This window comes from Hippopotamus amphibius, chromosome 11 (assembly GCF_030028045.1).
Source record: "Hippopotamus amphibius kiboko isolate mHipAmp2 chromosome 11, mHipAmp2.hap2, whole genome shotgun sequence".
NCBI lineage: Eukaryota > Metazoa > Chordata > Mammalia > Artiodactyla > Hippopotamidae > Hippopotamus > Hippopotamus amphibius.
In genome coordinates, this window is record NC_080196.1 from 104,586,987 (window position 1) to 104,614,018 (window position 27,032).

The 27,032-nt window shown below is 35.2% G+C and overlaps 1 protein-coding gene across 1 annotated transcript in view; it reads left to right on the forward strand.

Annotated features, from left to right (window-relative positions):
- CDH7 (cadherin 7) overlaps positions 1-12,394 on the forward strand; it is a 123,388-nt gene extending 110,994 nt beyond the window's left edge. The window contains exon 11 of the mRNA XM_057699082.1: positions 11,852-12,394. Coding sequence (XP_057555065.1) covers positions 11,852-12,345 — 494 coding nt within the window. The 3' untranslated portion in view covers positions 12,346-12,394. The remainder of the gene's footprint in view (positions 1-11,851) is intronic.
- Positions 12,395-27,032: the final 14,638 nt, after the last annotated feature.

Sequence of the window (27,032 nt, forward strand, 5' to 3'; positions counted from 1 at the left end):
CATAGAATGAGTTTGGGAGTTTTCTTTCCTGTGCAATTTTTTGGAACAGTTTCAGAAGCATAGGTGTTAACTCTTCTCTAATTGTTTGATAGAATTTGCCTGTGAAGCCATCTGGTCCTGGACTTTTGTTTGTTGGAAGTTTTTTAATCACAGTTTCAATTTCAGTAGTTGTGATTCGTCTGTTCATATTTTCTATTTCTTCCTTCAGTCTGGGGAGGTTGTACCTTTCTAAGAATTTGTCCATTGCTTTCCAGGTTGTCCATTTTTTTGGCATATAGTTGCTTGTAGTAGTCTCTTATGATCCTTTGTATTTCTGTGGTGTCAGTTGTAACTTTTTTCATTTCTGATTTTTTTTTGATTTGAGTCCTGTCTTTTTTCGTTATTAGTCTGACTAAAGGTTTATCTTTTCAAAGAATCAGCTTTTAGTTTTATTGATCTTTGCTATTGTTTTCTTCTCTATTTCATTTATTTCTGCTCTGATCTTTATGATTTCTTTCCTTTCACTGACTTTAGGTGTAAAGTTAAGTTGTTTGAGATTTTTCTTGTTTCCTGAGGTAAGATTTTATTGCTATAAACTTCCCTCTTAGAACTGCTTTTGCTGCATCCCATAGGTTTTGAATTGTTGTGTTTTCATTGTCATTTTTTTTATTTCTTCTGATTTCTTCAGTGATCCATTGGTTGTTTAGTAACATTGTTTAGCCTCCACAGTTTTTTTTTTTTTTAATAGTGTTTTTCCCCTTTATTTCTAATCTTATAGCATTGTTGTTGGGAAAGATGCTTGATATGATTTCAATTTTATTAAATTTGCTGAAGCTTGATTTGTGGCCCAAGATGTGATCCATCCTGGAGAATGCTCCATGTGTGCTTGAGAAGAAAGTGCATTTTGCTGCTTTTGGATGGAATGTTCTGTAAATATCAATTAGGTCCATCTGATCTGATGTGTCAATTAAGGCCTGTGTTTCCTTATTGACTTTCTGTCTGAACGATCTGTCCATTGGTGTAAGTGGGGTATTAAAGTCCTCCACCATTATTGTGTTACTGTTGATTTCCCCTTTTATGGCTGTCAGCATTTGCCTTATATATTGAGATGCTCCTATGTTGGGTACATAAATACTTACAATTGTTATATCTTCAACTAGGATTGATCCCTTGATTATCCTGTTGTGTCCTTATTGCTTGTAAAAGTCTTTAAAGTCTATTTTGTCTGATATGAGTATTGCTAAACCAGCTTTCTTCTGATTTCCATTTGCATGGAATGCCTTTTCCATCCCCTCACTTTCAGTCTGTATGTGTTCCTAGATATGAAGTAGGTCTCTTGTATACAGCATATATACAGGTCTTGTATCCATCTGCCAGTCTGTTTTTTGGTGCAGCATTTAATCCATTTACATTTAAGGTAATGAATGCTTTTATTGCCATGTGTTATTTGTTTTTGTAGGTCTTTTCTCTTCCCTCCTTTTGTCCTTTTTTTGTGATTTGATGACTAGTGTTTGGATTGCTTTTCTGAACAAATATTGCTAGAAAAAAGCAAGGTGAAGAGGGGAGAAGCAGGAAGAATATTTGAGAAACAAGTTCAATTTAAGAATGAAACTGGGGGTACATCTATACTTTAGACTCCTAAAATAAGCATGCTTCACTACATGCCAAGTTTGTGTTCTACTGATGTGACAAATTAAAGCTACTTGTACCATAGAGGGTGTACTGAAGTTTTCAAAATGTTAATACTGGGAGGCATCACAGAAATCAATTTCAGCCCAAACCTCTGCATTTTGCAGAGGAGGAAAAGGAGGTACAATTTGGTTCAAGGACTTTCAGAATTTCATATAACAAGTTAGTGGCAGTTAAGGCATTAGATTTTAGTTCTTTATATTCTCAATCACTGCTTTTGGATTAAACTAAAAGAAATATACCTTGACAGTTTGGTTTTTTTTCTTTTTAAATTGCTCATATGTAGTCCTTTCTTTCTGAAGATTTCTTCTAACTTTATGAGTGAACTCTTTTCTGATTTCTCTCATTGCCACTCTTGCTCTCACCATCTCTAATTTATTTGCACCTGAATTCTCTGAGATGACCCAAAAATTAGAATATGATGTTTCCTTTATTTGCACTGAATACACTTGATTTACACTGAATATACTTGAACGGGAGACAATATTGTCATGTTCAAAGTTCATGATAAAGTTATCAATCAGATGCCTCAGTTATTTTTCATGTAGAAAAATGTCATCAATATATGGCAAGATACTTTAGTATTTTAAGGCTTGAATAACTATTTTACCCCAACTCCAACACAAATTTCATTATGCACTTTTATCATAGTTCAATTCATAAATATTGATATATCCACTTATTTTTCTAGCAGGGTGAAAACATTTAAAAAAAACCCCAAAGTGTATGAATGATTGACATTACTTCAGGAGACTTTTCAGAAAGAATTTAGTGGTTGTTTTAGTGTATGGTGTCTATATTAATTATTGCCCATCTCTTCAGAGAACATTACAGCTAGTTTCTTTCTGTTAGTCTGCACAGAGGAGCTTTTTCCTGCACACTAAAGCTGCCACTGAATTTATTAAGTTTTATTTTCCCTATTTGTACATTTAGATCCAAGTAATTGAAGTCCTATAGCATTCCCTCTAGCTTGGGTTCTTCAGACACAATGGAGATCTAGTTAGACTGGCCTGCCTCCAGGTCTGAGAAGGCATTTGTGGAAATCCACTTCATGGAATTCAAGCTTTTCCAGTGTGTCCAGGGTGGCCAGCTGGATGTTTAGCTGTCATGAATTTTTTCACTCTTCTTCTGTGACCTACCAAGATCTAAACAGTATTTACTCTGCTTTTAACTGTGGAGACCACTCATTATTTGGTTCAACAGGAAACTATTTTCCTGGTTTTGTGATAGTATTACTTAAGTAAAAAATATTAAACTGCAGAGAAAAATATAACAATATGTGCAAGATAAATCCCCATTGTAATCTGTAATAAGAACATACTTGAAAAAAAAGAACATACTTGACATAGCAGTCCTAGTGGTAATAAAAGGCAGACTACAGTGGCTAATTTATGGTAGCAGATAAGTTTCTCTTTCAAACAAATGCAAGCATACTAAAAAATTACTTACTTTGAATGAGCTTGTACTAAGTGCTAGGCATTAGCTAAGTGCTTTACAAGTGTTGCCTAATTTAATTCTCATGTCATATTTCCTAAGCAGGTATTATTAAGTATTGTAATTACTATGCCTACTTTTTAATGAGAAAACTGTATATTAGTGGAGACATGTACAGCATTATAAGGTGTTAGAGCCAGAACCCACACACAGCCCAGACTGCCTTCTGGATGTCCTTTATAATGTATTTTTCCCTACATGTTTTCTAATCTGAAAGACCTGTGTGTCTCTGGGGAGCACCTATAGATCTGTGGATATGGCAATTCTATCTTTGATTGTTTCACATAGTGGCATTATGACTTCCTGAGTGAACCCTGAATGTCTAATTTCAAATGTCCACTTTCACAATTCTAAATGTGTTCTCTCAAGGTTGGGAGTATGTTACATGTGAGATTATGCTTTGGTACAACCAAAATATACCAGTTGTCTTTGGGCATAAAATATTCATTGTACTTAGGTGAGTTTTTTTCTCTGTCTCACTTGACCCTTAATGAAATCATTCTAACGCACATTTAATGGATAGGAACTTTGTGATGCGTGTTTTAGGGAAAGAAAAGATCCGTTTCAGTTGTGATTAAACTTCTTCCTGTCTTGAGACATGGAAAGCAGTATCTCATGTATGGAGATGATTTGCAAATATCTGGTTCAGATCTTAAACAGCAGATCTAGATAGGTATAGTCATTGTTCCACTAGACTGCTGAGATGAGAAGTCTGAAATTATCACACACTGAACAATCTTCCTACGTTCCTACCTCTTACACCTTGATTTAGTCCTTACTTATGTGTTTTCTGAGTGGAATCAGTAGGCCTTCTCTCTTCTGTGTGCTGCATCCTCCACAGCCAATCATCCCTAAGTGCTTGTTAATTTTACTTTGATTTTTGAATCTTTCTCTCATTTGATGTTGCACCTGATTTTGTCCAGGGTCCATCTTCCCCCTCCTGATTTATGGCAGTTTCCCCAGTCTCGATCAGTTCTAGTCCATCAGGACCACAGAGAGAGTAATCTTTTTAAAAGCAAATATGATTGCCATCTGCCCAGCTTAAAATAAGATTTCTGTGTCTCCCCATTGTCTACAGACTAGAATCACCTTTTTTCTATGACCTAACTGCTCCCTCCCAGTTCAGTCTTTTCTCTCTCCACTCACAGTGTACTTTGGTCAAATTGCAGAGCTGTGCTTTCTCAGACTCATCCTGCTTTGTTTAACCTCTTCTTGTATACCATGCTCCTTCTGCCTGGAATACTTCTCCCCAGAACCCACAAGTAGTAGCTCCTTGTTGTATTCAAAACTTACCTCCTTTGCTTCTGAGTCCAAAAGGGGTGCTGTTCCTGTGGGCTGCATAACACCTTGTATAAAACAGTCTTAGAGCATCCTTCATAGCTGACTGGTTTGTCTCTCTCTCTCCTCTGGTGGACTCCTGCTTTTGGAGGCAATGACCAAGCATTATTTTATCATTGTATACATAGTATCTCATAAAATGCTGATCTGACATAGAGAAGGCATAAGGTACACGCATACTGAATGAATCCATGAATGTTTGGATGTACTTGGTAGCAGAAAAGAACATTTGATTTTGTCATTATCCATAAGTAGTATTTCCATGGGACCTGAAATTTCCCATTTCATAACATTCTACAGTTTAGGCCTTTTTTTTGAGATCCAGCCTATTTCTGTAATCTTCTTGGAAAATGGATATGGCACAGATTAAAAGCATTTAGGTTATATTTTCCAGTTAATAACCCTGGAGTTATATGTGGGCTCAAGAAAAAAAAATATATATGATTTTTAGAATCTAAAAAAAAAAAACCATTGCAGTAGAGATATCAAGGATACTTTGTTAAAATTCAGTTTATAGTTGTTAAAAATGCTATATTTGATGTCTAATTTGTCTCAGTCATACACTTGAATTTTATTAGTTACAAATCTTTATTCTTTGTGACTATAAATAATACAGTGGGTTCCGAAGTGTGAATTCAGAGTTTGATCTTCTGTTATTGGGGATCTGCATATATCTGATTCCACAGCACATAGACAAAGTGGTAAGCTGACTTATCTCATCCTCTAACAAATACTTTGCTTAGATATCATTTTCAATGACATGCATCTGTAATCACAACCAGACTGCACTAATACCCATGTATTTTTCCTATTATTTCACTTTTTAAGACAAATTATGTCTTTGCTTGAAACATTTCAGAAGCATCAAATATACTTGCATAAAATCTAACTGTTCCTCACAGCCCACAAAGCAAGGCACGTTCTGACACCTGCTCACCTCTCAGTGGCATCAGGCCGTGTAATCCTTCACTCACCCAGTAGGAATAGCCATGTGGCCCTTCTTTCCATGAGGTTCAAACATGCCACCCTGTTCCTGAGACCTTCTTCCTGTTTCCCTTCACCTGTTGGGCTCATACTATTCTTTACGACCCAGCTCATTGTTAACTTCTCAGAGGAAATGTCCTTATTCCACTGATTAAATTAGGTGCCCTTCATGCCCATGATTTTTTCTGTCACAAAACCTGTGTGTTTCCCTTGTACTGGATATCACAATTAGTAAACGTTTACCTTGCTCAAATATAAAAGTGCCTTGAGAGGAATGACCTTAATATCTCTCTTCTTTTAAACCTTTATGTTCTTAAGGCCTAGCCTAGGGCACCCAGGAAGAAAAAATAATTTTCATTGAATTAGTAAATAGTATTGATCACATTCTACTGTTTATTTTACTACCTTTGTTATATATTTTAAGCCCCTCATGGGTAGGCATGTTATTTGAATTATTCATTATTCTACCACCCAATAAATGGAATAGAGTGGATAGCAAACACATTAACTAAATTAACTGGGGGTTATTAAAATCACATGTGTGTGAACAGTAACGTGTATGTTTCTTTCTGTGCATCAGTTATATGACTCAAATGTTAGCAAGACCCAAAGATAGAAACTGAATTGTATAAGAATTTATTATAGAAATTCAGAGAAATGATGTTTTTAACAAAATCAGATATTGCTTACCATTTGTAGCACTATTTAAGTACTACACAAACTCAATCTTTGTAAAGCTACTATGAGATACTTTCTTTGAAGTAAGCACTATTATTACCTCCATGTTGGAGAGGAGGAAGCTGAAGCAGTGGGAGGCAGAAGTTATTAAAAAGCTAAGTTCTACTTGCCCATTGATGTGGATAATTTATAATAAATTATTTAACTTGTATCCTGATTGGTTGTGCTAGGAATTTTTCATTTAGGTCGTTTTTTTGGTTACACCTAAGAAATACATAAGTGAAGTATAGTAACTGTTTTTACCATTCAATATGTCATTTGGTAATAAAATCTCCTACTATAAGAGTACTATACCTTAAGACCATATGCAGTTCAGATTTTTCTAGTATTCCCAATCTTTTGTTTAGATCAACTGTCCAAAAGAAATACATCGTGATTCACAACTGTGAACCACATATGTAATTTTAAATCTTCAAGGAACCTCATTAGCAAAAAATTTTTGAAGTGAAATAAATGCTAATAATATATTTAATGCATATGAACAAACTTGTAAATTTCACATACAATATATAAAATTATTAGTACATTTTATACTTAGAGTACATCTCAATTCACATTTCAGATAGGGATAGCCTCATTTCAAATGCTCATTCATCACGTGTGGCTTGCAAATTAAAACAAAACCTTTTACAGATTTTTAAGGATGGGGAAAACTGGCTTTATGGTAGTTTACATGACCGAGTGGTTTAAAATGAGCCCAAGACTCAGTATTTGAAATATGTTAATACATGAAAAAATTGTTCTTTAATAAAAGTAGCCTTATTTAGAAGTTAGTACCATTTTGTGGTTATCAGATTACACCTGCAGAATTCTGTCAAGCTCTGGGTAAATAATGCTATTGTTACCTCTGGAAGTGGGTTAGGAAAGGACTAAAGTACTTCCAAGGTGATTCACTAAAAACCATGTTCCAGGTTAAATGTCCGGATTGTATCTGACACACACCACAGTGAAGGTTAGAATAAAGGAGTTCACTAACTTATAATATGAGCTTCTAAATTTTTATCCATCTTCCCTTCTATTTCTCTTGGGTTTGGAAGACTCTTGCTCTCCTGGTCTGCATGCTTCTTTGTGCCTATGCACGTCTGTACCTTCTTACAGCAAATTGCATGACAATTTGTACTATATTTGTGTATGTGTAGTCCACACAGTGAGCTGTGTGGATGCAGGGATCCTCTGTGTTATATTTTGCCAGTACCCAGCACTGTTTCCTACATTCTGGGATTCTCGGAAAATGTTGAATCAAATGTTAACTGAATTCTAAAATCAGAAATGTAGGTCAAAATTATGCATTTACTGCTCTAGTAGCGTTCTGACTTCTTTTCTCACAGCTGCTCTTCCCTACTTTCTTAGTCCAATCAGAATGATTTGTTTCAAAAAACAAATCTGATCATATCATGCCAACACTCGTTGGCTCTTGGGCCAGCAGGCACATATGTCTCATGGCTTCACTGGTTGATTTTGCCAAGAATAATCTTCCATATCACCTCTCCACCCTCAGCCTTCACTTAACTCAGTTAAGTCTTCTTCCTCTGATCTGTGTCCTCTAATATACAGCCTTAAGAGATCACAGTTCTGTCTTTTGGAATAATTATCACTTTGTACTTTTATATATAGTTTTCTTATTAATTGGTGAATATTTATCCACTTCATTTGATTGTAAATTCCATGAGGAAATGTATTATATCTACTGCTATGTGCAACATTGTATCACTATACCAAATGCATGTAATAAATGGTTAGATCTTTGTGAAATGAATACATAAATTCATGAACCAGCACAATACAAGTACATGTCTAGACTTCAGCTAGACCGAAATCTTTTCTTCTGCCTTCGCTCAGAAGGATAGTCCAGATGACAGAAAAGACATATGATAAAACCACTGAAAATATATAATCTTGTGCTTACTTAGGCAGAAAGTATTCCTTTTAATACAGGGATTATCTGCATAGCCCCTGAAGAGCAGTTAATACTTGTTCTACGTAAAGGTTAAAATTTATTTTTTAAACATGCTCAAGTAGTTAGAAATTAATATTCTCCCAAGACATTGAAATGTTAAATTGTCTAACCTTCTAAAACACATTTTTTCTCAGCTTCAGGCAAGATTGGGAAATAAGACAAACTCCATATAAGATATTAATATCCTTAATGGGTACTGGACTCATGGATTCTTGTGTCTCGCTTTTACTAAACACTACAACTGGGGGTTAGAAGGCAAGTGGATTGTTAGTGTGAAAATACACTAAAATAGAATGTAATACATAATTATGAGATATATACAAGAAGATTCATTGTAATTATAGGAAGGAAAGAGAATTGAGAATTTCAAAATGGTTTGCCTTTTTAGGCACTGACTTAAATGAAAAGAGCATCTAATTCTTACATAATTTTCCCTTCCTTGTACCCTCATTACTCTTGTACCCATTCACTTCTTCCATCCATTTGTACTCAATTGGACATTTGCTCCCCCTCACCTTTGCTCTCTGTAACAGATTTCTCATCTTCACCTGCTTCCACCTGACCACCCATCATAATTCTCCCTGATACTCACCTCTCCATCCTGTGTCTTACTCAGTTTGAGAAGTCTTTCTTGGTCCACCTTTCTGTTGGAATCACTTTTATTTCTGGGAGACTGTGTAAAAAGTTTTAGAAACCAAAGTATGTAAATCTAAAATTATTTTATTCTAATTTCCTGATGTGTCTTTCTCCAAACTAGCAATTGTCACCTGAGTTCATGACTTGTAGCTCAATTATCTTTTGTGGAAGTTCTAAGCTCACAGTGTGATAGGAAGTGCAAAGGCTTTGGAGACAGGACAGGAGGACACTTCACCCCGAATCACTACATTAACCACAGACAGATTGCTTCACATGTCTGAGACAATCTGCCAATGGGAAATTACATACCCCAGAGAACTGTTGTGAGGGTCGTATGATACGTCCTGCATACAGACTATCGTTTTTCTCCTTACTGCGTTTTTTCTCTCTGCCATGTAATCTTTGTGCACACACCTAACCACATACTTGATACACCTTCTACTTTGCTTGTTACCTAACCTCTTTGTTTTTCCTTGATCAGAGGAGAAACAGTGTCTTCACTTGCTGTGTTCACAGAATTTGGAATGAATGTTCTCAGTAGGTCAGAGGACAACAATGAAAACATCTCTGTTGCACACCAGCAAGTTCTTGGCATTCTGCTTACTCTACTGACATTACTCCCCAGGCTCTTTTATCTCTTTAATCACCCCTGAGCACTGAACTTGGCTATAATTATCACATATGGTAAGGTTCAGTTTAAGTTACTTGACTAAGACCACACAGGTAAAATTTGGAAAGATTGTACTTTTATCCAAGGCCTTGTTGGCAGCAAAGCTATATGTTAGTTTTCAAACTCTCATACCAGAATGTTACAATAGAAACACATTAATCTTTAGTAAACATGCTTTTGTTGTAACATTCTAGCATGGACCTTGAAAACTAAAAGGCTGTGGGGGTGGTGGAAATGCTAATTTTCAGAAGATAAAAAGGGACAGAGTTGGGAATCCACTTAGTAGAGAGGGATTATAGCAGACTGTTTATTGCAACAGACTAGAAATGAATGTTATTTCATTCATTTCAAAAGCATTGGCTTTTGAACTACATGTCTGCTACATGAAGATGAAGCCAGTAGAGACTATTCAAATGTAGTAAATAGCATCAAGAAAAAAGAGATAAGCATTTATGTTCTACAGCAACATGAGAAGGTGGCCAGAAAGTTCAGCAGTGTATCTCAGTTTCTAAAGTGTAGGCTGTGGATAAAGCTTATGGGGAAGCAACAGGCCAGGGTCAAATAGGAAAGGAAATAAAAAGGAAAAGTACCATAGCAAACAATTGATTTCCCACTATTTCCAAAGATCTACAATAAAAAATATCTTCATCAGTCATGTTCCCATCAATAGAAAACAAATAGCAAACACATACTTAAGAAAGCATGTACTTTTCATTGATAATAAAATTTTGTTTAAAATGAAATAAATCCTTACATTTTAGGTTTAAAGCAGATCAAGGTGAAGCCTGGAATATGTTCACCCCTAGCCATTGCATTTAATTACTCTGGATTACCTTGATGTTTTTCTTAGTTTTATATTTTTATTCCCAAATGTATTCTTAATGCCAAAGAGAAACCTTAAAAACTATTTTAAATATAAACTTATTTTTAAAACCATGCTGAGAGTAATATACCCCAAACAATAAACCACTTAGTGAATATTTTGGGCCTTCTAGACATACTAGGAAAAAAGTTACTGTGATTAAAAATTGTTAAAAAGGTATATTATTTGTAGATAATTCACTAATTTATGTTTTTGAATTCCAAAATTCAAAAATGCCTTTCTACTTCATTTTAACTTAATTCAACAGGCCATGAAATCTAACGTGTTCCCAATTCAATGAGCATTCAGTCACTCGTAGCCAGAGCACAGTAGACATCTTATCAGTGTATACAGTCATTCAACTGTATCTCTGAGGGCTTGGTTCCAGGATGCCCAATGTACCAAAATCCAAGGATGCTCAAGTCCTTCATATAAAATGGTATAGTATTTCCATATAACCTATGCACATCCTCCCCTATACTTTAAATCATCTCTAGATTACTTATAGTACCCAATACAATGTAAACGCTATATAAATAAATTCAGTGTAAATGTTATCTAAATAGTAGCCTGTGTGAAGCAAATTCAGGTTTTGCTTTTTGAAACTTCCTGGAATTTTTTTAAAAATATTTCAATTTGAGGTTCGGTGAATCTTTGGAATGCACAGATACAGAGGGCCGACTGTACTTATTAAAAAGCACAAGAGTGTATTCAGTTTGTTTAAAGAGTAGCCAGTGTAGTTATTCTCCTCTGCTTTCTGGTGCAAACATGTGCTTAATTATTTATTAATTTTGATAAAGGAAGAAAAATTCCCAATACTAAAGGGATGATTGATTTCTTCAATCAATCTTTGGCTACTGCTAAAATCTCACAACCTGTATCCTCTCTCTAGGTATCATACATAAAAACCAAGTTCAGTGTTTCATACTGAAAGTGGGACTCTATTATAGAGAAGCTTTTAATGTTTGTATATGGTCTGACATGCTGGATTTAATTTAACAGCTGAGTTTCATAGGCAAGTACTAGTCATTTCTTCAAAGAACCCAGGCTAATGCTGTAATCCATTTCCTTCTGAAATTGCAGTTGTTAAATTAGACCCCAGACATTTATGAATGTCACTTTGCCTTTCCAGCAATTAAGGAGTTCAAAAAAAAAAAATCCCTTTATGTTTCATGGCTTTGAAATTATTGTATTTATCCTCCACTGGCCCTTCCATTTGTGCTATCGAATGCTTCGGAGGTTACATTCAAGAGGGAGACACCAGTTCTGAACAGGTGTGGAAAAGGGTTTCTTGATGTATAAAAACTGTTCTATTTTAAAGGCGTTTTAGCAATTTTGGCACATCTACTGCTGTGAATACCCATGGAAGGAGGCAGCCCATTCATTTCTCTTTAAAGGGCGGAAAAACCTGAAATCAACATCAGAGGCCTAATTTCACCAGGATGAGGGGGCGGGCGGCAGGTGAGATGACTGAAACTTTCCCTTTGCTGTTTCCTTGTTGCAGTGTTGATCCTTCTGATCGTCACCATGAGAAGACGGAAAAAAGAGCCCCTGATTTTCGATGAAGAGCGAGATATCCGAGAAAACATCGTTAGATATGATGACGAGGGTGGCGGAGAGGAGGACACAGAAGCCTTTGACATGGCCGCGCTCAGAAACCTCAACGTCATCAGAGACACCAAGACCCGGAGGGACGTGACTCCAGAAATTCAGTTCTTGAGTCGACCGACTTTTAAAAGCATCCCCGATAATGTCATTTTCCGGGAATTTATTTGGGAAAGACTGAAGGAAGCCGATGTTGATCCCTGCGCACCGCCTTACGATTCCTTGCAGACATACGCATTCGAAGGAAATGGCTCGGTGGCTGAATCGCTCAGCTCCCTAGACTCCATCAGCTCAAACTCTGATCAGAACTACGACTACCTTAGTGACTGGGGACCGCGATTTAAACGACTCGCAGACATGTACGGAACCGGCCAGGAGAGTTTGTACTCATAGCCCTGGAACCTTAGTTTGAAACGTACTGAAGAAAAAGTAAAAGCAAAAACACGACAAAACACCACTGCATACAGAAAACAAGAACTCCACGTACTAGAGGAAATGGTTGTAAATATCTCTCCATTTTTAACCGTTTAGGTTTCTGCCTTGGTGAAGCATATCTTCATTAGACTTATCCAAGGGACTGCACTGACCACAGACTCTGAGCATTTGAAGGCTTTTTGATAAAAAGAAATGCTCAGTGGTTTGTGAATAGATAGCAACTCTCAGATACCTGCAAAGGCACCTAACCTCTGTGAGTAAGTAGTGCCCTGTGTTGTCAGTGACCCCAGGATGTCCTGTACATACCTTCGTGGTACTGCCAGTGAGGGGAATAAAACACAACATGCCAGGATTGAAGTCCTGGAACTTCAAAACTTGGGACAAATTTAATTTACAGTGATGCTTTCAGCTTGCTAGATTAGAGCATTCAGCAGAATTTCATTGCTGTGGGTTAGCAAATATATTTTATTTCGCAATATAAAAATTCTTAGAAAATCCTCTGCCACCCTCCAATACAAACCAATAAAATTTGGTTTAAGGCAACATAAACCGTTGTTTAGCAAATAAATTCTGAAGTGTTCCAAATAAGCAAAAGGTAAATCATTCTTAAAGTTGGCAGTCGTTTTGAGATGCTTGTGTAGGTATGAAAAAAAGTTGCTGTCTATTCGTTGATTTTTTATTATCTCTTCTGATTTGTACAGGAGACTATCTTTGATTTCTTATTTGACACATGGTGTTATATTTATTTTGGAGCTCCAATCTCCACTCAGTTCAGGTCCATCTTCCTGCCTCAGAATATTAAGCTCATCTGAACATGCTGATTTTTCTCCAGTCTGAGCTACACGAAGGAAATGAAGCATAGAAATGGGAGGGGAAAAAAATAGAGCAATTGAGCCCTGTTGCTGTTCACATCTCAGAGAGGAACACAGCTACAAGGACATAAAAGTTTTTTGAGCCATTAGAATTTACAAAACATTGGAGGAAAGTATTTGTATTATAGGAGGAAGATTTCAGAGACAATTGAGATCTTCTTTGATGCAAGATTTATTTTTCAAGGTCACAAGTTCTATATGCTCCAAAGACTTTTGAGAATTTGTTTTCCCCCACCCTCTTTTGCTGTAAAAATGTTGAGTAAAGGACAGATTTTTTTAATATATCTTAAACAATGTAATGTTATAGATTTCAAAACCCATCTTTAAATTCTGATGCAGACATGTTCCTCAAGAATTAACCAAGCAGTGTGTACTTCTACACCCATTTAGATGTGCCAAAATGAGGAGAGAAATTTCAATCACATGTGTTTGAGAAAAATAAGAATTTTATGACTAACATAATATTTCTACCTAATATTATTTTCTAGATTAATACCAGTTTAATGTGAATATATTCAAGTAAGAATGAATTTATTTTTTTCTTTTCTCCTTTTGGAAAGGGTTTATTGTTGGGTTCCTGGTAAATCTACAGATAGTGGACACTGTATAGGAAATTGTGTTTCTAAAAGTGCATCTTTCTGAAAGACAAACACTGGAACCAGGATATCGATATTTTGATTACATGAGGAGAAACTGTAGGATTCTGTAAAGTTGCAGCCCACCTTTAGAAATGAAGTATGTGAAAGTGGCCTTCAGATTCATCAAAATAAATAATTCAATAAATATGATTATCTGCAAACAGTCCTCTCATTTGAATAAAGTTTTATAGATATTGTTTCATGACTAGATATGCTTCTTGCTGTATTACTATACATACATGTGAGAATACCAATTTTATAACAGAGTAAAAATACTGTTCTTGACTTTTAGTCACGTATGTAAGTTTTTCAAGTTAAAGTAAAGCATAGTACGCTTAACCAGTTGCATAAAATCAGAGGGTGGTGTAGGAATTATATAGGTATTAAATCAGCAAGGTGCTGAGAATACAATTTTGTAATAATTCCCTTGTCTGCAAGGAGATAAAATAGTAAATTTGGATTATGATGTCAAAACTGCTAATTGTTGCATAAACGGAAGTTTATTTTAGAAAAAGAACATCACATCATTCACCTTGCTTTCTCTCCTTTTAAAGTATACATATTTTTTCTTTTTTTAAAAAATTTTCCTATTTACCAGTAATAAATTGGGGAAAAGGCTCAAATTTAAATAAAGACTTGAAATTCTTGCATATACTCAATTGCTACTTGCTGTGTGGAAGATAATACTGTTGAACTTGATTCAATGGTATTTAAAAGAAATCTGTAGATGGCTGGAAGAATGTCCCTAATATAGATGGAATTTATATGAAGTACTCTAGCTAAGCTTATTTGTAATGGTGAATTTGTTATTTTCGTTTCTTTTTTCTTCTGAAATCTAAGGCTATATATGTTTACCTGACATGATACTTGAGAGGTAGGCTCTGTTGTAAACCCAGAGACTAGAACAGCTGATCAACAAAAATCAATGTTAAACACCGTTATGAGATTCTCCAAGAGCATTTAAATAAGTACCTAACATCTATTCACTAAAATTCAGTGGTGGACTGGAACCAGCTCAAACAAACTCCTGAGTACCAATTTATGCATATTTCTTCCCAGCTCTGCTTCTGGTGATATCATTTTCGTAGGTCAGCCATGGTGATAATATTTAGACACCATGGAAATCAGCAAACACTACCTTTTTTTTTTTTTTTTTTTTTTTTTTGGTGATGTTAAGTGTTTACCAACACTCCACTGCTTACTTTATAAAAGGAAACCTCATGGTTGTTAATATAGTATGAATGAATAGAATATCGATGACATGAAAGGAATTTATGCCCTAACCTACTACTATATACAGATGCATGTGGTAGTGATTTCCTGGTATCAGATCCTTGGAGGTACAGGTAGAAAAGGAGGGGAACCCACTTCATTATGGGAACCAATGGCTTAATAATTCCAAGTGCAAACAACAGTTTGGGAAGTCAATAAATTTACATATTTTCCATTTGTCCCTGTGGGGGCATCATTAGAAACCCAAGGTACACAAAGTAATGCATATTTTGAACAATTTAATTTCTTAAAAACTTGCATTTCACTTGTTCCTGTCCAGGTCAAGGAAATGTACCCAGGCCTCTATTCTGAATTGTTATCCTTGCATAATTTTAAGTCAGCATAAAGAATATGAAAACTAAATCTCAATCAAGAAAGTGGACTTTTGCAGTTCAAGCCTAAATTATGATTCTGAATACACAAAACAGCCTCTATGTTACAGCAGTACTCCAAAGTCATCTGCAGACAGAAATTAGGAAAGAGACAAGAAAAGATGCTATGTGGAAGAAATGAGTAGATCTTTCTGCAAGCAATAACTTAGATGAACCTGGTCAACTTTTTCCCTTGATAGGAAGCCCAGCTGAGGCTGACTGTAGTTGTGGTTAGATAACTACTAGACACAAGCAAGAAATAATAATATTTAGGTAACGATAGCTGCCTTTTCATTCTGCCCTCTGAGAATGTTTTCTATTAACTTCATGCACAATTACATTTACTACACCGGGTGATGAGCAGTCTTTGTCAATTATTCTCACGTTAACAGTGTAGTTATACAGAGAGGAGTGGTATCTGTGGTGTGGCACACATGCCCAAAGAAACTTGCATGCACACAGACTGTTAGCACTCTGTGCATATATGAAATCTATTAGAGCTTAAAGTCAGATATATGGCAAGAGGCAAAAAGCATTTTTTAAATATTTTAAAGTTTTTAAGCACTACTTGTAAATTAATCATCGAATTTTCCATTTTAACTTGAAATCTCTTGACTTACAAACTTTCAATTATCCGAATTGTTTCTAGATCACTATTTGCAGGTTTATTTACAGTTGATCTAATTAAAGTTGATTAAAAGAAAGCTTCAGCTTACTCTTAACTCTTTCTGGTCAGGGATGGCTTGGGGGCACATGGAATGTATATGATAGCTAATAGATAAGGAAATTCACTGTTAGTCTATGTAGTTTATTTCATCTTAAATATGGAGTCAGTTATTTTTAAATTGCTAATATATATTGTGTGTATATGCCATGGTGTATGCAAGTTTGGCAAGGAAAGCTAACACAATGTTAGCTGACAAATCATCATCGTAATCAGAAGAGCAAGAAAGGAGTAATACCATTTACATTTTGAGTGTAATTGAAGTTGTTTCAGAGGAGTGGGATTAGCCCTTAGGAAAAATGAAAGTTATTTGAGGCTGTGATTTGGCAGGCACTGTAAAGTATAATTCCAGGAGTAATTTTTCAGGCAAAAACAAGACAGCCAGTGTGTGTGACATTCTGACACTTTTTCATTGTTATGCTAACTTGTACTGGCTCAGAATTTAACTGAAAAGAACAGATGTGTGTGAGAGAAAGGGAGAGGGAGGGAGGGAGAGAGAGATAGGTGGACATGGGAAAGTATGTCTGAAGCAACCTTAAAAAAATAGTCTAATATTATCTTGTTAATTTCAGTATGTTATTGTTATTTAAAATGGCAAGTGCCTTTTAGGCAATAAGACTAGAAGTCTGATAAACTGAAAGGAGCAATATTTTATTTGCTTTAAGAATCTAAATTAGGAAAAGGATTTTGGTGCTAAGGGGAGAGCATTTAGCTGAGCTATCTGGATAACTGCCTTTTTTTTTTTTTTTTTTTTAATTGTGTAGATGCCATCTCATTGTTAGCACAGAATATGGAGTGTGAATTATTTATTGTGGAATGTCACCATGCTTTGGCTTTTTGAGTATCACTGTGGTATACGAGGCGGCACCCCTAGTCTCTGGTTATAAAATCTGGGTCAGAAGCCGGTTCTAGCACATTTTTGCTGTGCCCTGGATGCCATTCTAATTCTCTGAGGCTTTATATCTTCGTGATTAAAATTGAGTTAATTACTATCCTGTCTGTTTCAGAGGCTTGTGAGATGATTAAGTGAAAATGCTGTGTAAACTGTAAAACACTGTAAAAATGTAAGGCTTTATTATGGAAAATTATGGAAATTATATAATAAGGTTGATTATATTTATTGTTATATGGTAAACATGGATAATTTCTGGTTTTGGAACTATGCATTATGGGGAAAAAACATGCAATTAGTATTCTAAGTTAGGGAAAGAGACAATTGGTATAATTAATTGAAGCTGCTACTCACAAACAGTTATTTCATAAGGTCTTTAAAGGTTGGGATCCAAATCAAACTAATTCCGTCATTAATAAGAATTAAGGATATCAGCATGGGCGATGCGATACAAATCTCAATTCTTTCTTACCCACGAGGAAGACTAAGTGGAAGATGAATGCCTTTAGATGACCCCAGCCTCATTACAGATCACAGAAACACTGGAATAAAGAAGGTTATTCAAGGACAATAATGAGTGTGGGTTAGGTGCTCTTCCATTCATCCAGAGGAAATAAAGTGGGGTTCTAGAGAATTCAGTAGTTTTGTCAGTCATGACTGGCATGTGTGTAATTAATCATTTATACACGTCAAAGAATTAGACTACAATAACATTGATCCAACATGAAAACCATCCTGTACTCTTGTTTTGATGACTCGAAAGCATTTTCCATATCTTCCAGTAGCTTATCTTAGCCTTTTGTAAATGAAGAAGCCATCAGAGATTAAAAAATAATATGCATAGGTACTACTGCTTTGTCAGTGATAGTCTACTCATAAAATGAGTTTTATCCTCAACTTTAGCTATTGGTTATCTGGTTAGTCAAAGCTCATGTGAACATGTTTTATAAATAAATACATTAGTAGCTATGTAACTACTGTGAATGTTGATACAACATACACTCAAAAAATTAACTCTTACATTTTCATTGCATTAATTAATGAAATTATGCTGCTAATGGCTTATATTTTTATAAGCAAGAAAAAGTATGATTTGCTACCTTACTGCTACATGCTGCATTTTTTTAATGAGTATAAACTATTTTTTTTGTATATCAAGATCTGGAGTATGTAGTATGTTGGATATGACCAATAATTCAACTGTAATCATCTTCTTAAAACAAGAGATCAGATAACTATATAGCAATTGCGTTTTTCCTGTAATAATTTTAAAGGCAAAAAATGAAAAAGAACTCACTACGCAAGTTTTATATTAGACTTCAGATTGTATATATTACATATATTGAGCATTATATATACTGAGAATACACACATACACATCACACACACACACACACACAATTTGAGGCTAAATGTTAAAGTGAAGCTAATAGCTTTTAACATTTTGTTTTTATTTTTTAAGATACTTATGACTATCAGATCCAACCTCTATAATTAAATTATGTGGGTATGTTGAGAAAATACTGCACATTTATAAAGCCGTTCTTCACTATAGATTTCAGAATTTCTCAAAATTTAGACATGAACAATTCACTTAAGTAAAATACAAAGCATAATTTTCAATGAAACTATTAGTGCCTATTTTTGAGGCTCTATTATAATTATGTTAAAAATAATCCATTTTTTTCTGCAATGTTTTTGCTTATATGAGTCACTTGAATAAATAGATATGAGTTTCAAAAATGCTAATTCAATTGACCACAAAATCGATCCTGGAAATCCAGTTCCACTTAGCCTTGGAAATGAGATATTAAGTACAAACTGGAGGGCTGAACATATGTCATGATGAACCTGGAGAGATGATTTTGTTCAACTCAAGCACTCTCAGTCAGACAGTCTCCTAGAGCATTAACGATTTGAGAATATAGGAAATAAAGTACTAGTTCAGAAGGATACTGGTTTGGGTACAAAGTGCACAGTGAATATGAGTCGAGTCAGGAAACCACACAGGAATAAGTACTCATTTTTTTGCCACGTTTTCTTGATGTGTGCTATGTTGTGTTTAAAAAAAATTAAGAAACATTGTTGCAGACGAAGTTATTAGAGAGGAAAACAATTTCCCCAAATCCTGATAACTCAAAGGACCTGAGAGACCCTGCAGTAGCTACTTCTATAGTTTTCATTCTCAACTGTGACTGTCAGTGCCAACTTGGCTTCTAATTTATACCTTCTGACAACTTGGTACAGAAAATGAGTCCTGTTATAATTAAAGTTTGATGTTTTCTTCTGAGTGACTGATTTTTATATAAAATCACCTTTAAAATGTTCCATAGATATGTCATTTTAAGTTTCAGAACAATCTAACACACTGTGATTTCCAGTTTCTTACAAACCTGTGAATTACCCAAGAAAGGCAATGTTATACCTTTTATTAATGGAGAAGAATTGAAGCCCAGAATAATTGTAACTTATCCAAGGAAACGTGAAGTAAGTGGTAGAGATGAAAAAGAAAAAAAAAAAAAAAAAACCTTGAGATATTTTGCCCATGTATTTTCTATTACTGTAGATATTCAAAAAAACAGTATTCCAGTTTGGAAGGATAAAAAGAGAGCTGAAACTCACTTCACAATCAGACTCTCCAATCTTAACTAGTCTTTAATTTTGTTATGAAGAGTGTGAGACTTCTTTAAAAAAAAAAAAAAAAAGGCCTACTTGGGAAAATGGCATTAAATTCTTTGTTTCAAAATAATGAGAAAACAAATACTTTTATCACCAGTAATCTAACACTTCACCCCTATGTTCCACCCCATTGCCTATCATCTCTTTGAGGTGGTTCATTCTCCTAAGAATGGACGATGTCATAGCAATGTGGCAGACTACATCTTCTGAGGGTAACCCTCTCTGCAGATTCCAATACCTTCTAGTGCATTTTTGGCTCCCAAGACTGGGATATTTCAACAAGCCCTAAACCTTTGTGAAAAGAAAGAAAAAAAAAGTTTTTTTTTTTAAAAAAGCTAAATACCATGAAGATGATCTGTAAACAAACAGGGACACTGAAATTGGCCAGTGGGCATCTGTCAACCGGTGCTGGGCTTACGGAGGCAGCAAAGCACCAGCATTAGGTCAGGATCAAAAATGGTGCCAACATCATTTGAGGCCACGTGTACCCCTAGTTGCCAGATGATGTTCAATCAAGTATGAATAATAGATTAAAAATCACCAGAGAAGGCATGCCACCGTGAATGACACACTTCACAGAAACTCCCAGGAAGTTCACTGTAATTATCAAAAACATAAAAAGAAAAGGCTGTGTATAAAATGTGTAAAGAAAGAAAAGAGGGAATAAAAACATGAATAATAATGATCAAGGATGGGAATGTATTTGCAAAAGAGCCAACTTGTGCCTTTAGAAATAAATCATGCAAGCTTTGAAACTAAAATGTCAATGGAGAGAGTATAAACTACATTTGACACTGCCTAAGAGAGACTTGGTGAACTAAATGATAGGTTGGAAGAAATTACCTAGGCTGCAGTAGCGAGACAGTAATCTACAAAAGCATAAGAGACAAAGGTAAAATTTGGAGGTCTTTACCCATTGTGATCTCTGTTACTCAGAATTTCATTAGAATGTTTAACTGCCTTACTTGACTCTCATCTTTGAATGATGGTTTATCTTTGCCCAAGGTCTTCTATGTCCCTGATGTTACAGTAAGCTGTACCCACTCTACACTATACAGTTTGATTTATTCAGTCAGTGATCCATTTAACAAATATTGTTATAAATGTAGGGAGCCTCAAATCTGCTGAAAGTAAATTGTGTACATCCATCAATACTTACGGCACATCTATGAAAAGTGAGTGGGACACCTAAGCAATTGGAATTAAAGTCAGATAATTAAACATAGTCTCTGTGTTTTAATTTATCTTTTCTCTCCAGGGTGTGTGGATGATTCCATCTGTAGTTACTGAAGAGCCAGGTGAAGCCCTATGGTTTTCCTCTGATAGAAAAGGGATTTATTTAGATTGGATGGAAAGATGCACTATAATAAGAAGTGGCATAAATCAAGATGGTGGTTATTTGTCTTCCAAGTCCTCTCTTCCCATCCCCCTGCACCCCCCAAATCCTTTCATCCATGTGTTCTACAGCCAGCAAATGCAGCCAGTTGAGGGTTGGGTCATTCTTCAGCCTCAGGTGATATGTCCGTCACCGAGTCACTAATTCTGACCTGTACCACTTTTAGGGTGTAGACATCTTCCTTGATAAATTCCATGAAGAAAGCTGAGCCCTGCTTTGCAATATCACAATTTGGGAGTAAAGGAATTCTCTCAGTGCTAGTTCAAGGTAAAAATTGCCATGTTATTATATTTTTTATTTTATCAAAAGGGGGTCAGAGGTGAATATGATATTACTAGGACTTGGTCTTGTAAATAACAAGGCGAGGGTTTGATGACAGACATATATTCCTTAACCTTTGCATTTGTTTTCCTCACCAGAGAATAATAAATGAATAAGACATAGCCTTCTAGTTTCTGATAGGGCAGTAGAATACACATAGGCCTACGACATGTGGAAGGAACGAAGCAAACGTCTCCTTTGTATAAGCCTAGGAAAGCTTCCTATTCCTTTCCTCAGTCTGATGCTTAGGCTAACAGCTAGCTGTCCTCTGAGGCTATGCGTTGTTATCTCTGCAAGGAAGGTGAAACCCCAAGAGTGTCCATGAATTGCCCAGCATTCCAAAAGCATCAAGTGATGGAGCAGGAGCTTAAACTAGTCTAAGGCCACTTATTCCTAACACGGTTTATCACTCATTCTTTGAAGTTCAACATTATGACATTATCATTTCACCTATTAGATATATATGCATTGACCATCACATTGATAGGTGATTATTGGTCATTAAAGCGTATTTATTTTCCTCCAGGTTAACACGGGGATTAGAGGGGAAAAATCCTTAAAAACATCCTTTAGTTCTAATGTGTCTGGACAAGAAAACATGTGAATTGAGGTTATAGTCACAATTATGCAGGGAAATCTTTGTTAAGTTTTAAATATTATCTCATCTTTATAACGTCATGGTGGTGTATACACAGATCAAACAGGACTGCATAGGAATTCCTGATAGGTAATTTGGGCAGTTGGAAAGCTTAGGTGTAGGGGACTAAAGTGTCATGGATGAGGCTAGAATTAGAAGCAATGACTTAGAAGTAATTATCCAGACTGAACATACTGCCTTGAAAACAAATGCAACTACCAGGAACAGGCAAGAGATAGTTTGTTACAATAATTGCCTTAATACCTATGTTTGTAATTGAAATCCTTGTGAAGACTATTAATACACAAATAAATAGGAAAAGATGTTTACATTTCCTGAATCTTTTCTAGCACTGTTAAGAAGTGGTTCAGAACATGTTAACAGTGGAGTATTGGTTAAAATTATTCAAATTAGCCATAATTCATGTTAAAGTTCCTCCCCCTCTTCAATTCAGCTCCTTTAAATCTAATCATTATTTCTTTAGTTTTAGAGGTGCTTATTGTCTACTGTGGGATAGGTGGTCAGATAACAGTGAGTTAGACAGACATTGTTACCACATGTCTACTAGACAGTTTTCTCTGAATATGATTCCTGCATTACCTAATGTGTAGTAAGCTGTTTTTACTAAGTAATGACATTCTTGTTAAGAAAGGTTATTCCTACAGACCTTATGAGGTACAATTAGAATTAGAATTTCTAGATGTGGGAGCCTTTGCATTTCAGGACATCATCTTCTCAAATGCCAAGAGGACAAACAGGCACCCCTATCAGATTCACCGCCATGGAGATCAGCAAATATAATTCTAAATGTGAATACTAAAACTTTCCATGGACCCAACTGGTCTCTACATTGGGTAAGGAAGGTTTTACAATTATCAGTGATTTTGAAGCATTTTAAATTGTCTTTTGGAATTTGAATATCAAAATAACTGCTAATAATATGGAATATAAGCTACTGAATAAAATAAAATCCATGAGTCCATGCTGGTATAAATGAATGCAGAATAAAATCAGGGGTAAAAAAAAAAAAAGTACTTCCTTGCAATAGAATGACAACCAGCAAATACTGAAGAGATGATGAAGCTAGGAAGTTATCAATGAATATTAAAACTGGCGTGTAATGTCTGATGATAAACATTACTTACATACTTTCAAAGTTTCTTCCCACAAGATATTTATTAATTACAAAGGGAAAGTAATAGCTTTACAGTGGGAGACACTGCCTTAACCAGCTAATGATCTGGCCACTAACTTACATCAGAATAAACTCTTATCAAATGCCTCGATATGGTACATTGAAAAGGATATAACATCATGTCTGTGCTATTTCCAGCGTATGTATAATCTGTTTCTAATCAAGAAGACACATGGTGTCAACCCAAACTGAGAAATGTTTTCTAAAACAATGAATCTATATTTTTCAAAAATGTCAAGATCAGGAGACTTTTAAAAAGCTAGAGAATGTTCCAGGTTAAGGGAAGATAAAGACATATAAATGCAGCACATCTACTTTCACAGTTAGAAGGCAATTTTTTCAAGTGCTTTATAAAACTACAACCTGAAGGCTGACTTAGCCTCTGCCACACCACAAAGTGAAATCCCTTTTATACATTTTGTGAATGACAAATGGAATCTTTGATTACACTAGAAATAGAATTTTAAATAGGGATAGCATTATTTATTACCCAAGATAAATGAAGATAATTAAATGAAACAGAAGAAGAGACTTGCACATGGTGATGCTAATACATACAGTGCAGGCTTGGAAGAAGTTTCTGTGGTGATCGCCAAACTGCTGCTAATCACTACTTTCTTTTCCAGATGACTATATTTTTTGGTATAAAATTCTAAGAGATGCATTATCAGATATTTATATTCACCAACAGAATATGAGTTGGCAATAGTTAATTTTCCTATAAACCTGTTAATTTTTCAAATAAGTGTCTGTAAAGTTGGTAACAAATGTTACCACTTTTTTTCCCTATGATGTGAATGATAGTATCTGATTGGATTGATATAGATTCACTTAGTGGAAATCTATGTATTTAAGATTATAAATTTTCTTTAGAAAATACTAACTGACACTATAGCTGCTATAGCAAACATGATATGATTTTTAAGTGGTCTATTTATCATTCATTATACTTAAATAATAAATGTCCTAACAGTTTCAGCCATTACTAAGTAGGTGCTCAACTATTTGCTGTGAAAAACTCTAACTGATAGAGTATGAGTGAAACATTTTGTATATTAAGAAATTTAAATTATTATATATAATCAGAGGGTAAAATTGACAAAATACATTCTAACAAAATACAATAAAATGGGGGGGTTCCCATACTTTATGTGCTTTAATGGCTGGCAAAAAAGATATGATTATAATTTCATACGAAATTTAATACTATTAATCACTTTTTTCCTTTTAAAAAGTTTTATTGAGATATAATTGACAATTAGCTGCATATGTTTAAAGTGTACAACTTGATTTTTCTTATTAGTCATCTACTTTATACATATTAATATATATATGTCAATCCCAATCTCCCAATTCATCCCACCGAGTGCTATTAATAACTTTAAATATCTTTGCTTGAAGCTTAAATTCTCTCTTAACCCTTGATTATACATCAATATGCATAATGTACCCAATGGCTGCATCTTCCCTTTATTCTTTATGCCTTAGACAAGATTATCATTCACAGAATTATCCTCACTTCCCGACAGCATCTAATTTATAGCAAAACTGTGCTTTCTTGAACTTTTTCCACCCAAGCGCCAATAATATGTCTTTTCTAACATCCTCTTACTGAGATGCTCAACAACTCTGAATTGTGTGCTCTCCTTTGCAATGAATAATTAAACCCAACTTTGGGGAACTAAAGGTCTATTACTGGTGGTCTTTGGCTGTAGGGCTTAATAGTAGTTATATTGCAGACAGTGATGGAGAAATGAGGAAGTAGTTGAAAGAGAATGTAGGGTCAAGGGAGAGTTTTTCAAAGATGGGACAACAGTAAAATATTTTTGTAATCTGATGCAAGGGAGATAATTTAAGTGATATCTCTATGGTGACAGGAAAACGGGCCTAGTTCATAAGGGTGGGCCCTAAACAAGGAATAAGACAGTCCAGAAATAGTATTCTGAGGGGAGACAGGGCATATTGCTACCAACATAGGTAGCTTGATAGATGTGTAGTGGAAATATGTATAGGCTCTTGTCTAATTGCTGCTGTTCTTGCAGAACCAGGGAACAAAGTCATCAGCAGAATATGAGGAGGGGTACAGAGATCTTGATGATTGAGGAGAGAAAAGATGAAAAGTAGATTTCTAGGGATAAGGAAAAGTGGAAGAATTAGGGAAATGGAATAGGACATTTGGCAGCAGTAAGGGCTCAGCACCCTTGAACTTGCCGATCACAACCAGAAATCAAATCAAACTGTCCCTAGCTTCCCAGATCCCAGCACAACTCACTCCAGTTTTTTTTTAAAAAAAGATAAGTATCACTGACCTTCTAATTCCTGATTTACTAGGGTTATCAGTTGTTCACACACACATACACACACCCCTTGAGATGGATTTCTCAGAGCAGTCATTAGGAGAGACAGTATGGCAGCACTTGGTACAGTCACTAGATTCAACTTCTGGGTAAGGAACCAGTTATCTGAGTGATTCTGGGCAAGAGACTTGCCTCTCTGTGGCTCAAAGTTTTCATCTATGTAGTGAGCATGACAGAATCTACTTTAGATGCATGCTAAAAAAAGAATTAAATAAGTTAATACTTACAAAGTACTTAGAACAGTAACTGGCACTTCATTTGCTAAATAACAGAAAACTTACCAAATTGAAATCTTATTTTTATCCTGAGTTGCTTCGTAAAAATGCAGTCAAATGGGTGAACCAATGGAAGTAACCTCTCCTCATGGCTTATCTGACAACATGATTATTGCTGGTGGTCATTTGGGACCGTCCTTACGGGGTAGATCATGGTGAGCAACTTGAGTGACTTACACCATTTAACTCTGAATCCATTTACAAATGAAAGGACTTTTTCCATTGGCCCAAGCATTCTTACATCATTTTTTAAAAAGTATGCCTAGAAAAGTATTGATAGAAGCACGTTTGAATAGTCAGAGAAAATTTCAGCTCCAGGTGATGATAAAGCAATTATTAATACATTATTTGGCCAATTATAAAGGTAAAAAGAAAAAAATGCATTCTTGCCCCCTTTATTTCTATCAGAGAGAGAGAGAGAGAGAGATTGAGGTCCTAAGATGGTAGTGTCCAAAAACTGTCTACACCCACCACCAAAATATGAAGCCCCAAAGAGAATATATTATTTTGCATGTGTCCACTGACATGTCTTTTAAGGATTGTGAGTTATCAAAAGACAGCTCCAATGTGAAAGCCAAAATTACTACTTATCACTGTGTGACTACTCTAGTTTTAAGAGTACATTTTAAATTTTTGAGATGTTTATTTAATGCTTTTTGTGCTTAAATATTTGTTTTTGTATGGCTAAAGATTTTAAAAATCTGTGTTCATGGATTCTGTGAAATCTTAAAAGTCCAGGTCTATTCAATGACAACTCTTTCTTCTCAAATCTATAAAAATTCAAATAATCAGACTTCTAAAAGAAATGATTTCTCTTAGGGATTTTATTGACCCTGGCATTCCAAATATAGACATCTTCTTGAAAGAAGTAAACCACTCTGTGATAATTTTATTGATAAAGTATTTGGGGATGTCAATAACCTAAAGTTGTCTGAGTTCATCTATTTCAAAAGCAAAGCAGGAAGAAAAAGAACAGAGCCTGAGAACTGCCCGGAAGCTTCTCAGGAAGAGCTGAG